We start from the raw sequence: 13,150 nt of genomic DNA, 5'->3' as shown, positions 1-13,150 counted from the left end.
TATATACTAGATAATTTATATTATTAAAATATTTTTTAGTTATACTTTGTAAACATATGTATATATTATTATTATTTTTATTTATTTATTAAAAAAAATCTTTTATTTTTTTAATAATGTATTTATTTTTTGCTTCAGAAATCTCATTCAGTACCTGGTCTTTTATATATATATATGTATGAAATGTTTTTTTTTTTCATATTATTTATTATTTTAGTTTATTTTTGTAGCTTTAGAAATTATCGTCTCCTTCAGTACCTGATCTGATCTGTTCGTCTTCTGCAGGATCTTCTCAGCCACATCGAGAAGGGCATGGGCAAGAATCTGGCCTTCCGCTGTTCTGATGCAGTAAACGCCTCCGTTCAGTCGTCTCAGCAAAACATGATGGGTATGTGAGAACAGACAGACACAGTGACCTGCGTTTGATATTTAAACACAAGTGGGTGACAATCCTATTAATAGACAATCTCTGATAGTGGGTGAAGTGTTGCTAATGTAATTCTTTACAAAGGTTAGTATGTACTTGATTGCTATTATTCCGTTGGTGTCAATCTGCTGTAGCGACGCTAAACCATAAAACCAAACGCTGTATGGACAGTTTATGCAGTGATAAATGTGTGTTTAGTAATCTACCTGCTTATTGTGCTTCCAGAGTGTCTGAAGCCTCTGCTGCCCTCTGCTGCCCAGAGCCAGCTGCACATGCTCATTCCCAGCAGGAAGTTTGAGCTCAGCTACGACATCAACTGTGCCACCCTTTGCTCAGACTTCCAGGAGAACATCGAGTTCCAGTTCTCTTTTGGCTGGAGCGCGCTGGTCCACCGTTTCCTAGGTCCCGTCAACGCCAAACGTGCCATGATGCTGGTGGATCAGACCCTACCGGTACATAAATCAGAAATCTGCGTTTGCACTGAGATGCATGGAGATGCTTGTGTGGACTTGACCTTCAGCCTCCATGTTTTGGTCTGAATTAGGGATGCATGATATTGGATTTTTGCCGATATCCGATATGCCGATATGTTTCAACTCATTTTTGGCGGATACCGATATATATTTTCTTTTGTTTGGAAACAACACCAAGTCTCTCCTGTGAGGAAATTATAAACAAATAATTTTAAATTTTGGTTAGTTTTTAACAAAAACTTATTTGTTAGAATTAAATAAACAATAATGAGTTTTTTATAATGACAGTACATTGAAAGCTTTGAAAATAATTATAAATCAACTATATATATATAAAAATATAAATCGCTGCATTTTATTTTTATTTTTTTCAGAAAGATGCTGTGGTAGCCTTAAAATATTCTTTTAAGATTTAACATTTGTACATGGTCTAAGGCAAAAGAGTTCTGAATTCTGAAAATCTTTTAGAGCTCATAAATTGTTTCAAAAAACAAACATATCACACATTAATGAATAAATCTGTATATGTGACCCTGGAGCACAAAACCAGTCTTAAGTGTCAATTTTTCGAAATTGAGATTTATACATCATCTGAAAGCTGAATAAATCAATAAATAATAATTGTTAGGATAGGACAATATTTGGCCGAGATACAACTATTTGAAAATCTGGAATCTGAGGGTGCAAAAAAAAAATCTAAAATATTGAGAAAATCATCTTTAAAGTTGTCCAAATGAAGTTCTTAGCAATGCATATTACTAATCAAAAATTAAGTTTTAATATATTTACGGTAGGAAGTTTACAAAATATGTTCATGGAACATGCTCTTTACTTAATATCCTAATGATTTTTGGCATAAAAGAAAAATCTATCATTTTGACCCATACAATGTATTTTTGGCTATTGCTACAAATATACCTGTGCTGCTTGTGACTGCTTTTGTGCTCCAGGGTCACATATATAAAATTATTTAATTTACATGTGTCATGTTTGTGATTTTTTTAAAATTTTTTATTCATGTAAGCTATAGCTTCTGACCTTTAAATCAAAACATACTCTTGATTTTATGACATCAATTACTGCTTTATTTAATCAGAGACACAATCTAAATGTTATTTGTGTATTTTACTTTAACTTTTATTACAAGTAGGCCAACAGCACCCCCTCAGTAAATAAAACGCCTTACCGGACGGGCATTAGGACCCGGGTGACTGTTGACTCTCGCACTCCGGAGGCGTCGTTCTGTGCAAGCATTCTCAAATTAAATGCAGTGATCCAAAATAGTGAATCTAATCATCATTCAGGCAAAAGTTTGCTTCAAGAATGACCACACTGCTGGCGTGATTTAATCGCTTGCACACCCTGAGCACATGTGAGTTAATCCACTTATCGGCATAATTTTTTATATCGGGCCGATGCCGATATTGACATTTTAAGCCATTATTGGCAAAAGTTCACTTCAAGAATGACCACACTGCTGACGTGATTTAATCACTTGCACATATGAGTTAATCCTCTTATCGGCAAGGCATATCGGCATAATTTTTCATATTGGGCTGATGCCGATATTTACATTTTAAGCCATTATCTGCAAAAGTTCACTTCAAGAATGACCACACTGCTGACGTGATTTAATCACTTGCAAACATGAGTTAATCCTCTTATCGGCAAGGCATATCGGCATCATTTTTCATATTGGGCTGATGCCGATATTTACATTTTAAGCCATTATCTGCAAAAGTTCACTTCAAGAATGACCACACTGCTGACATGATTTAATCGCTTGCACATATGAGTTAATCCTCTTATCGGCAAGGCATATCGGCATAATTTTTCATATGGAATTTTTTTAATGGTCTATTGCGTTTATTGTTGTTTTTTACTCAGCTGACGGTGCCAACCACCCCTTCGGCCCCAGCAGTGGTTCAGTCTCCGGTCCCCAGAGCTCAAGGTCAGAATCAGCAATCACTGACGCAGGAAGAACTCATGATGTCCATGGTGAGCAACCTGGCCTCGGTCACTTCCCGCACGTCTATGAGCATGATCATCGTTGGAGGAGTGGTGAGAATTATTGCTCGTTAATGCTTTAGAATAACTTTTATTTTATATTATTTATATTATATTATTTTATATTATTATATTATAATAGGTGACAGTCAGATGTCCACTTCCTGTCTAATTGGGCGGTTCCTGGCCAGAATAAGCTGCAATGAGCTTGATTCCTAAATTAAGAAATACTTATGAAATCATGTGAGTGACCATTCCTTGTGTGAAGGTGTGGTCACATTAGCACAATTTTGTGGGCAAAATTGTCCATTGTCTATTGCGAATAGTCTAGCAATATATGAAGTCGCTTCAAACCAAGCAGATGGGTGAAAGAAATACATAAATGATGAAGAAAGCCAAAATAGAGGGGGGAGACAAAATTAATATTTTTGCCTGAAATTTGGAGCAAAATGACTGTAGAAAGATGGCAGCATCATTGTTATTTTTACACAGAGATTGGTAGCTGTATTAGTAAAATCTGTTGACTGTAGCAATCTTTGTTGCATTACATGTCAATGGTGACAGCTCAAAAATGGGAAAAAGTACTTCTCACATTTTTCCCCCAAAGTTTGCATGCCTGTAACTCAATTGAACCATATAGAATCTTAAAAATTAAAATTTGTTGAACCAAAATCTAAAAGGATATTAAGGTATATTTAATACTTCTTGAGTTACAGCCATGCAAACTTTGGAGAAAAGAAAACAAAAAGTGCGTTTTCCCAGTTTTGAATGGTCACCATCGGCATATACAGTGGTGTGAAAAAGTGTTGGAGTTTGATGATCTGAAACATTAAAGTGTGACAAACATGCAAAAAAATAAGAAATCAGGAAGGGGGCCAACACTTTTTCACACCACTGTAATACAACAAAGATTGCTAAAGTCAACGGATTTTACGAATAGAGCTACCAATCTCTGTGTAAAAACAAAATAATGATGCTGCCATCTTTCTAAAGTTATTTTCCACCTGCTGTAATTTGGCTCCAAATCTCATTTTGACCTCCTCTACAAAATAGTGGATTACTCCGTAAATATTCATCCATGGCCTTGAATATTTTGGCTTTTTATGTCTTTCTTCAGAAAAAAAGATTACATTTTTTTAGCCAGGTAGGTTTCTGAAATTTGGTTGATTTGACACAGAATGACCCAGCTGTGAATTTGCGAAACCTGTGTGGGGAAATCTTTTGCCCTCGTGCGAAATTCCCAATTCCAATCCACCCACAAAACTCCCCGAATGACGGTAAATGTGACCTTAACTTCCCACGAGTGTAAATTAATGCATTGTTATTGAAGTTCATCTCTATATCTTCTGTTAGGTGTGGCGAACAGTTGGCTGGCGTCTGATCGCTCTCTCCACGAGTCTGTACGGCATGCTGTACCTGTATGAAAAACTCACCTGGACCACCAAAGCCAAGGAAAGAGCCCTGAAGAAACAGTTTGTGGATTACGCCACAGAGAAACTTCAAATGATCATCAGTTTCACCAGCTCAAACTGCAGCCACCAAGTGCAGCAGTAAGTGTTTACATCAGAGTCCATTTGACATCAGGGTTTGGTCCATGATGAAGTTGTTGTCCATATTTGGATGCAGAAACACCAATATGAATATGTTTATGCTCTATGTGGACTATACAGTCGTTTTGAGATGAATACACTGCTATTGACTCTATACACTGCAGCTCAAGTGCAAGTCTCTGCATGCAAGTAGAAAATAATGTTAAAGTGTTCTTGTGTGTCTGATACAGAGAAATCGCCAGCACATTCGCTCGACTCTGCCAGCAAGTCGACATCACCCAGAAGGACCTGGAGAATGACATCCAACGCCTCACTGACAAGATCCAGAAGCTGGAAAGTGTGCATAAGCGATCCAAAGCGCTCAGGTCAGTGTTGGGAAGTAACTAGTTACATGTAACGGAATTACGTTATTTAATTACTAAATAAATGTAACTGGAATTAGTTATAGTTACTGAGAAAAAATGTGTAATTAAATTACAGTTACTTATGAAAATGTTAAAGAATACAAAGGGGGTTACATCTGAATATTTTCACACATATACAGATTTGATTGATTTCTTTCATAAATTGCACTGATTGCTCTAAAATATGAGACAGCAATGTTTCAGGAGTTTAGGACACGTGCTTATTCCATAACCGTTTTATTTCCTATATTTGGGTTTATGTGCATGCTCACTGATCTATAATAGTAAACATTTATTTAGATCAGTGTATATGCTTTATTTTTTTTATTGATTTAAAAAACAGTATCATTGCTATTAATCTATATCTTATGATTTTAAATCTGTATTTAACCACAGAATGATCTCGAAGTAAACATAGCTGCTAAAGTCTGATTCTGTGGTGGCTGTGCTTTAAAATTAAATTATGATAATCTTAATTCAAGTGAAGAAGGATTCTGAAAGTCTGACAGTAATCAGTGTTGAGTTCTACTGTAAAGATAACCCTGCCTGCTTTACATGTTTGGAAATGATTAACTTTTGAAAACATTTGTTACAAATTTAGAAAACTAATCGAATGTAATCAGTTATATTAATAAAGTAATTGAAATTTTAAATATGGTAATTTGTAATCGGTAACCTATTACATTTCCAAAGTAACCTTCCCAACATTGGTGTTTGAGCCATTGATTTAGACTCCATATCCAGTTAACAAATGCATCTTGAGACTTCTGTATTTCTGTCAAGCTTTGAGTTGCACTTTAAAAATGTGAGATTTTCCACATCTCTTCTATCGATCATTTTGAGGCATTTGTAATAATGGACACATTTTCTTTCCTAGACATAAAGCCACGGCCCTAGAAAAGCAGTTAGAGGATTTCAGCTCCCATTATCTTCGTCCTCAACCCTGATTCTGTTCACATGGATACACTGGCTCCTTCCAGAGAGTGATGTAACTCCTGAATACTGTTACGCCCTGCTGTTTCGGGAATTCTCAACCCACCAGATGTTGCAAGGAATGCAAGGGGAAAAAATCGTACTTGTAGTTAACACTAAAATGTGTATTCTTGAAGTAAAGGTGGTTTCAGTGCTGTTTTGGTTGAGGTTTTTCTGTACAGAGATTCAGTTTCACTGGAACGGGACTTAAAAACACTATTTTGTGAACTGTGAAGCTGCCCTATTAAGCAAAACATGAGGGTAAAAAGCTGGAATTTGAAAATGGAGTCAGTTTTGCTGTTCAGGCTCAGCCTAATGGAGTCAAAAAAAATTTCATACTTATACTCAGCCTTTTTGACAGAGCCTTTTTATTCAGAAACAGTTCATGTCATCAAACAGGGAATTCAGATTTTGTAGATTTGCCTTTTGATCACAAAGCCTATTTTCTATACGTTCCTTGGTTGCAGATTGAATCAGTATAACCCAGTGTTAAAATTCTATTTTATTTCTAAACGTATGTAAATGTAATATCCTGAAAATAAGTTTCTCCTGTGTAATAAAAAAAATATTATAAAACATTACTAAATTGTTGTATTACTGTGTTAAAGAAACTCTACATTTTCTTATGTTTGGATATTACACTATTAATCCCAGTAAAGAACTTTTACAGATGGACATCAAGGTTATTGACAGCGTTGCAAAAAACTGCTCACCTTCCGAATCCAAATGTGTCACTTTCACAAGTTTGAAGGCTTTTCGTTTAGGGCGGCTGTCAAAACAAGTCGTCTTTGGTTTTATTTTCAAATATAATTTTATTCAGGGCAATCTTACAGTATGTATAAACCATGTGTCAAAACTCTTGTCAGTTGACCTTTGCTCCATGGTTGCCAGGTGTTCATAACAAAACCCGCCCAATTGCTACTCAAAACTGGCCCAATGGCTTTCGAGGGCGGGTCCCCAGGTAAAAATCGCGTTCTGGGGGGTCAAATACACGGTTTTTGGCAGGGATCCACTGGTAAAATTAGCATTTTAGGGGCTAAATATCACGTGATTGGGGTCGCTTAAACCCGCGGACAAGAAAAACAACCTGCAGCAACAGTGTTAAAGGGGTCATACATTTGGACGGCGTTATGCAAATCTTCCCACATAGTGACGTAGATATGTGGGGGCGTGTTAGAACGAGCCGTTTTAGGTAGGCGTGGTTAACTCTTAACTTTTATAAAGAATATCTCTTTGGATTTGAGACTTTAGTCTTTGCAACTTTACAGATCTTCTTTATGCACCAAGAGCTTGTAACACTCCAAAGAGAAAGGAAAAATTGAAATAGCATCATATGACCCCTTTAAAGTAGCCCAATTCCGCGGGAAAACCGCGGACTTAGCAGTGGTTCGCTCGGACATTCGCGGGTTTTTTAATCCAGAGCGCGCGCCAGGATTCTGAGACGAAGTGGCGTGAATTTCTGAGGTAAGTTCTCGCAACAATTATATCAGTGATTTTTGACATAGACATTAAAATTACCATATAATAATGGCAACATAATATTAAGCTGCAGGTTCTTTACAAGCAAGATTAAAGAAAAACAGGACGATCTTCGAATATAAGTGACGCTCTGTAATTACGCATGTAATATAACTTTCCCAAGATATACAGCCCTAAAATCCATATTCAAATATAATTACACAAGTTTAAGAGACAAATCAATCCGAACACATTAAGATGTGGTTAAAAGTCTTTTTATTGGTTACAATATCAGTGTATGGCAGCATTATCACCAGGTTACTTTACAAATACGAAAAAGTTGAGAAACGAAATGTTATTAAATGATTATTTGAAAATATGGCACTGTGAAAGTACACAAGGTACCACACTCCTGGTTTTATTGGCTCAAAGAAAGAAGAGGAAAAAAAAGATTATGAAGCTTACAAATCGAGCCAAAAGTATCTTATGAATACTTAAAACATTGGGGTTCTAACATGTACTGTAATACTAAAAATGTTCTTTTGTTGCCAAGTTTGAGTGGTTTGGAAATAATTGGGAAAAAAAACCTAAACGCATTTGGAAAAGTCATCCATGGTTTTCATTAAAGCTCTGGAAGACTACATCAGCATTTCAGCCACTCTTACGGCAGCTATATGTTAAAACTGCCGATTTCAGCTGATCCAGAACCAACCACTCAAATCTTCAACATGATCATAATAAAACAACCACAAAAAGAATCACTGATTGGCAATCTTGCAACCTCTACAGTACCGACAACAGAAATCTGACTTAAATCTAACCAATACTTATAATACCAGCATAATTCCTGTTTAAATTGAATTCAAAGTGACTTCTAAATGAGACATTATTACCAAAGACATCCCTTTTCACAGTTAATCATCATAAAATTCAGCAAGTGAAAGGGTTTTTATTTACGCTAATAAGCATCTTCATACTGAAAAAGGCCTTCTTACAGAAAAAAAATACATATTTGAATACCTCAAAGCTGCATTCCGATTCCCTTTTATATAAAAAGGTAAAGTAAAAGAAAGATTTTAAATGCTTTTCACAGTTACACGACGTGTTAAAAGCGTTAACAATGGCACAAATATCACCGTTTTAATGAGGCTTGTTAAGCTGGTTACTGACACGCATCTCAAACCAGCATCAATCTGGCAACCGCAACAAACACAGGCATACTGTCAGAACCGATGGCACTTAAATATGGCAAAAGTGAGTAAACCGCTTCATCCCTCTAGTCTATGTTTTCTGATCCATAGAAAAATGAAGCCTAACATAGTGACTTGTCAGCAGTTTAACTATCCTGACCAGGTAGTGTTCTTCATTTCCACCTGTATGCACACATTTACATGCTGAAATTGAGAGGTCGCCAAAAAAACAAAAAAAAAAATTCATTTGAATGCTGAGACTAAGTTAACACCAATAAAAATATTTATACTGTTTTCAAGACGTTCCATCTTTGTAACACTGCAACATTTAAATTTAAGAGGGTTTGTGGCCATTTCAAATTTTAAAATCGAAAAAGCGAGCATTGTGAATTCATTCGAAGCACAGATTTCTTTGTAAGCACCAAGAATAGGAATTTATACACTAGGATTAGTTATATTGTGATCGCTAGTATTTAAGGTTGAAGTTCAAGGGCAGATCGATTAAGAATTTTGTTATCAGTCAAAAGCAAAACTCCTAGAAACAAGGCGTCAAAATGCTTCGAATTAAACATTCGATCTCAAGGCTGCGAGAAAATTCAGTGCCTTCTTTTCAAACACACTCAAGCACCAATAAATGATGATTGATTTAGTGGCATGTAAAAAAAACCCAAAAGGTTTTCATCTGCATAAAAAAAAAATCCATGTGTTTTACGCTTTTGTTTTCCAATGCACAAAAACTTCACAAACTTTTTGTAATACAGACTGTTTGCAATGTTCCATCTAGTTTAGCGTTGCTTTCTATGTACAAAAAAAAAAAAAATTACAAAAAAAGTGAAAGATTAATAAAAATGTCATGCGCCAATGATCAACTAGAAAAATATATACATGAACACTATGTATGTATATACTATATGGTATATACATACACATAATGCTGTACATATATACCATATCTATATTCATATACATGAATATTTACATATTACACAATGACACTTTAATAATCTCTTCCTATAATTCCTGTGGCCGGCAATGATGATTGGCTTCTCCACGGGATTCATCTACTTACTGAACATCATGTGTAATAACTGGAATACAGAGGAGCTGCTGTGGAAAGACGTAGAAAGGGACCGAAGGAAACAGGAGATTTTAATACCGCTCTCAGTTCCAGATCCGAAGGAAACTGTCCCATGATCCCGTGGCCACAGCCATCCCATCATCAGGTACTCCTAAACAACTCACTCTGTTGTCATGACCAGCCAAGACACCTGGAGAGAGAGAGCGAGCGAGCGGGAGAGCGAGAGAGAGAGAGAGAGAGAGCGCGAGAGAGCGCGAGCGAGCGAGAGAGAGAGAGCGAGAGAGAGAGCGAGAGAGCGAGAGCGAGTGAGCGAGAGAGAGCGAGAGAGAGCGAGAGAGAGCGAGAGAGAGCGAGAGAGAGCGAGAGAGAGCGAGAGAGAGCGAGAGAGAGCGAGAGAGAGCGAGAGAGAGCGAGAGAGAGCGAGAGAGAGCGAGAGAGAGCGAGAGAGAGCGAGAGAGAGCGAGAGAGAGCGAGAGAGAGCGAGAGAGAGCGAGAGAGAGCGAGAGAGAGCGAGAGAGAGCGAGAGAGAGCGAGAGAGAGCGAGAGAGAGCGAGAGAGAGCGAGAGAGAGCGAGAGAGAGCGAGAGAGAGCGAGAGAGAGCGAGAGAGAGCGAGAGAGAGCGAGAGAGAGCGAGAGAGAGCGAGAGAGAGCGAGAGAGAGCGAGAGAGAGCGAGAGAGAGCGAGAGAGAGCGAGAGAGAGCGAGAGAGAGCGAGAGAGAGCGAGAGAGAGCGAGAGAGAGCGAGAGAGAGCGAGAGAGAGCGAGAGAGAGCGAGAGAGAGCGAGAGAGAGCGAGAGAGAGCGAGAGAGAGCGAGAGAGAGCGAGAGAGAGCGAGAGAGAGCGAGAGAGAGCGAGAGAGAGCGAGAGAGAGCGAGAGAGAGCGAGAGAGAGCGAGAGAGAGCGAGAGAGAGCGAGAGAGAGCGAGAGAGAGCGAGAGAGAGCGAGAGAGAGCGAGAGAGAGCGAGAGAGAGCGAGAGAGAGCGAGAGAGAGCGAGAGAGAGCGAGAGAGAGCGAGAGAGAGCGAGAGAGAGCGAGAGAGAGCGAGAGAGAGCGAGAGAGAGCGAGAGAGAGCGAGAGAGAGCGAGAGAGAGCGAGAGAGAGCGAGAGAGAGCGAGAGAGAGCGAGAGAGAGCGAGAGAGAGCGAGAGAGAGCGAGAGAGAGCGAGAGAGAGCGAGAGAGAGCGAGAGAGAGCGAGAGAGAGCGAGAGAGAGCGAGAGAGAGCGAGAGAGAGCGAGAGAGAGCGAGAGAGAGCGAGAGAGAGCGAGAGAGAGCGAGAGAGAGCGAGAGAGAGCGAGAGAGAGCGAGAGAGAGCGAGAGAGAGCGAGAGAGAGCGAGAGAGAGCGAGAGAGAGCGAGAGAGAGCGAGAGAGAGCGAGAGAGAGCGAGAGAGAGCGAGAGAGAGCGAGAGAGAGCGAGAGAGAGCGAGAGAGAGCGAGAGAGAGCGAGAGAGAGCGAGAGAGAGCGAGAGAGAGCGAGAGAGAGCGAGAGAGAGCGAGAGAGAGCGAGAGAGAGCGAGAGAGAGCGAGAGAGAGCGAGAGAGAGCGAGAGAGAGCGAGAGAGAGCGAGAGAGAGCGAGAGAGAGCGAGAGAGAGCGAGAGAGAGCGAGAGAGAGCGAGAGAGAGCGAGAGATGCAGGTTATCATAATGCAAAGCAAAAAAAGGTAAAAAATAATAACAATAAATAAAATAAATATGCAAGCAAATACAAATAATAAAATAATAAAAAAAGACAAAAAAAAAAACGATCAAACATACAAATTAATTAGGGATGCACGATATTAGATTTTTGCCGATATCCGATATGCAAATATTTTCAAATCATTTTTGGCTGATAGTCGGTGCCGATACCGATATATATTTCCTTTTGTTTTGAAACAACACTAAGTCTTCTTAGAGATTATATACAAATTATTTTTAACTTTGGTTATTTGAGCAAAAACTTATTTGTTATAATTAATATAACTATAATAAAATCAATCTCCCCGTTTTTTTCTTTTCTTTTTTTTTTTCAGAGATGCAGTTGAAACTTTAACATGTTATTTGTGGATTTAACATTAACAGATGATCTAAAAGCAAAAGAGCTGTAAACATTCTAACAAATCTTTTAGAGCTCCTTGTATTTAAGGAAATCCATTTGAAAAAAATACATATGAATAAATCTGTATATATTAAATTTAATTTACAAGTGTCATGTTTGTGATTTTTATTGTAAGCTATAGCTTCTGACCTTTAAATCAAAACAGACGTGTGATTTTATGACATCGGTAATGCTTTATTTATTCAGAAACAGAAGTATCTTAATGTTATGCATTTTACTTTCATTTTATTACATAAATAAACAAATAAATAAAAAGGCCTAAATAAATAAAAGGCCTTACGTGCAGGCATTAGGACCCGGGGGAGGCTGTTGCTGCACGCGCTACTACGTACCTTCTCAAATTAAACGAGGCGATCCAAAGCAGTGAATTGAATCATCATCATCTAATCATCAGGCAAAAGTTTGCTTCAGAAATGAACACACTGCTGACGTGATCTTATTGCTAGCACACCCTGAGCTCATGTGGGCTATGTGTCTTATCGGCAAGGCATATCGGCAAAATTTTTCATATGCAGCCGATGCTGATGTTTACATTTTAAGCCTTTATCGGCCGATTGCGATAACGTTCCAATAATATCGTGCATCCCTAAAATTAATCAAATAAATAAACTAAAAAAATAAATAAATAAAACAAAAAATATCAAATATAAAAATATAAATAAACATAAAAATAAATTAATAAAAATAAAATTTTAAAATCATAAAAGTAATAAGATAAATCAAATTATAAATAAAATAAAAGCAAAAGTCTAAAATAAAATATAATAACAATAATAAAAATAAAATAAAAGTACAATAAAGCAAACAACAAAAGTTAATAATAAAAGTAAATTATAAATAAAATATGCAGAAACCCTCCCACTATAAAACACATTTTTATACGTGTAAAACACTTTTGTGACCCTGGACCACAAAACCAGTCATAAGGGTCAATTTTACGAAATTGAGATTTATATATATCATCTGAAAGCTGAATAAATAATCTTTCCATTGATGTATGGTTTGTTAGGAGCTATTGCTACAAATATACCCCAGCGACTTAAGACTGCTTTTGTGCTCCAGGGTCACATTTACATTTACAGCATTTTCACACTTACATTTTTAAGGGTAGTGAAAAAATGTTTTGCTCTTACCTGCACGTTCGCCTTTTAAAGTGTCCCAAACATTGCAATTGAAGTCGTCGTATCCGGCCAGCAGGAGGCGTCCACTCTTGGAGAAGGCCACGGAGGTGATGCCGCAGATGATGTTGTCGTGAGAATACATCATGAGCTCCTGATCCGCGCGCAGGTCAAACAGCCTGCAGGTGGCGTTTCCCAAGGCAGACGAACTTAGAGTGGTTACAATCATCCGGGTTTAAATCATGCTCAAATTGATTTGATTTTGACCAATATTTACACCGAAGCTCGCAGGCGGCTATGGTAAGAGGCATGACATTTCCTGACCAGGCGCCGAGTGCTGCCAATCACAACACACACTGGCCCAGCTAACCAATCACA

The 13,150-nt window shown here is 38.0% G+C and overlaps 1 protein-coding gene, 1 long non-coding RNA gene and 1 pseudogene across 2 annotated transcripts in view; 2 read left to right on the top strand and 1 right to left on the bottom strand.

Annotated features, from left to right (window-relative positions):
- LOC107661155 (mitofusin-1-like) overlaps positions 1–6,390 on the top strand; it is a 29,867-nt gene extending 23,477 nt beyond the window's left edge. The window contains exons 13-18 of the mRNA XM_016450620.1: positions 286–388; positions 653–879; positions 2,788–2,961; positions 4,261–4,457; positions 4,688–4,822; positions 5,739–6,390. Coding sequence (XP_016306106.1) covers positions 286–388; positions 653–879; positions 2,788–2,961; positions 4,261–4,457; positions 4,688–4,822; positions 5,739–5,808 — 906 coding nt within the window. The 3' untranslated portion in view covers positions 5,809–6,390. The remainder of the gene's footprint in view (positions 1–285; positions 389–652; positions 880–2,787; positions 2,962–4,260; positions 4,458–4,687; positions 4,823–5,738) is intronic.
- Positions 6,391–7,465: 1,075 nt separating this feature from the next.
- LOC107661154 (uncharacterized) overlaps positions 7,466–13,150 on the top strand; it is a 16,415-nt gene continuing 10,730 nt past the window's right edge. The window contains exon 1 of the long non-coding RNA XR_001631082.1: positions 7,466–8,228. This is a non-coding gene — a long non-coding RNA (uncharacterized LOC107661154). The remainder of the gene's footprint in view (positions 8,229–13,150) is intronic.
- Positions 9,406–13,150, bottom strand: part of LOC107661153 (guanine nucleotide-binding protein subunit beta-4-like) — a 12,614-nt pseudogene continuing 8,869 nt past the window's right edge.

This window comes from Sinocyclocheilus anshuiensis, unplaced genomic scaffold, assembly GCF_001515605.1.
Source record: "Sinocyclocheilus anshuiensis isolate Anshui unplaced genomic scaffold, SAMN03320099.WGS_v1.1 scaffold2737, whole genome shotgun sequence".
NCBI lineage: Eukaryota > Metazoa > Chordata > Actinopteri > Cypriniformes > Cyprinidae > Sinocyclocheilus > Sinocyclocheilus anshuiensis.
This window is presented reverse-complemented; position numbering and strand designations above follow the sequence as displayed.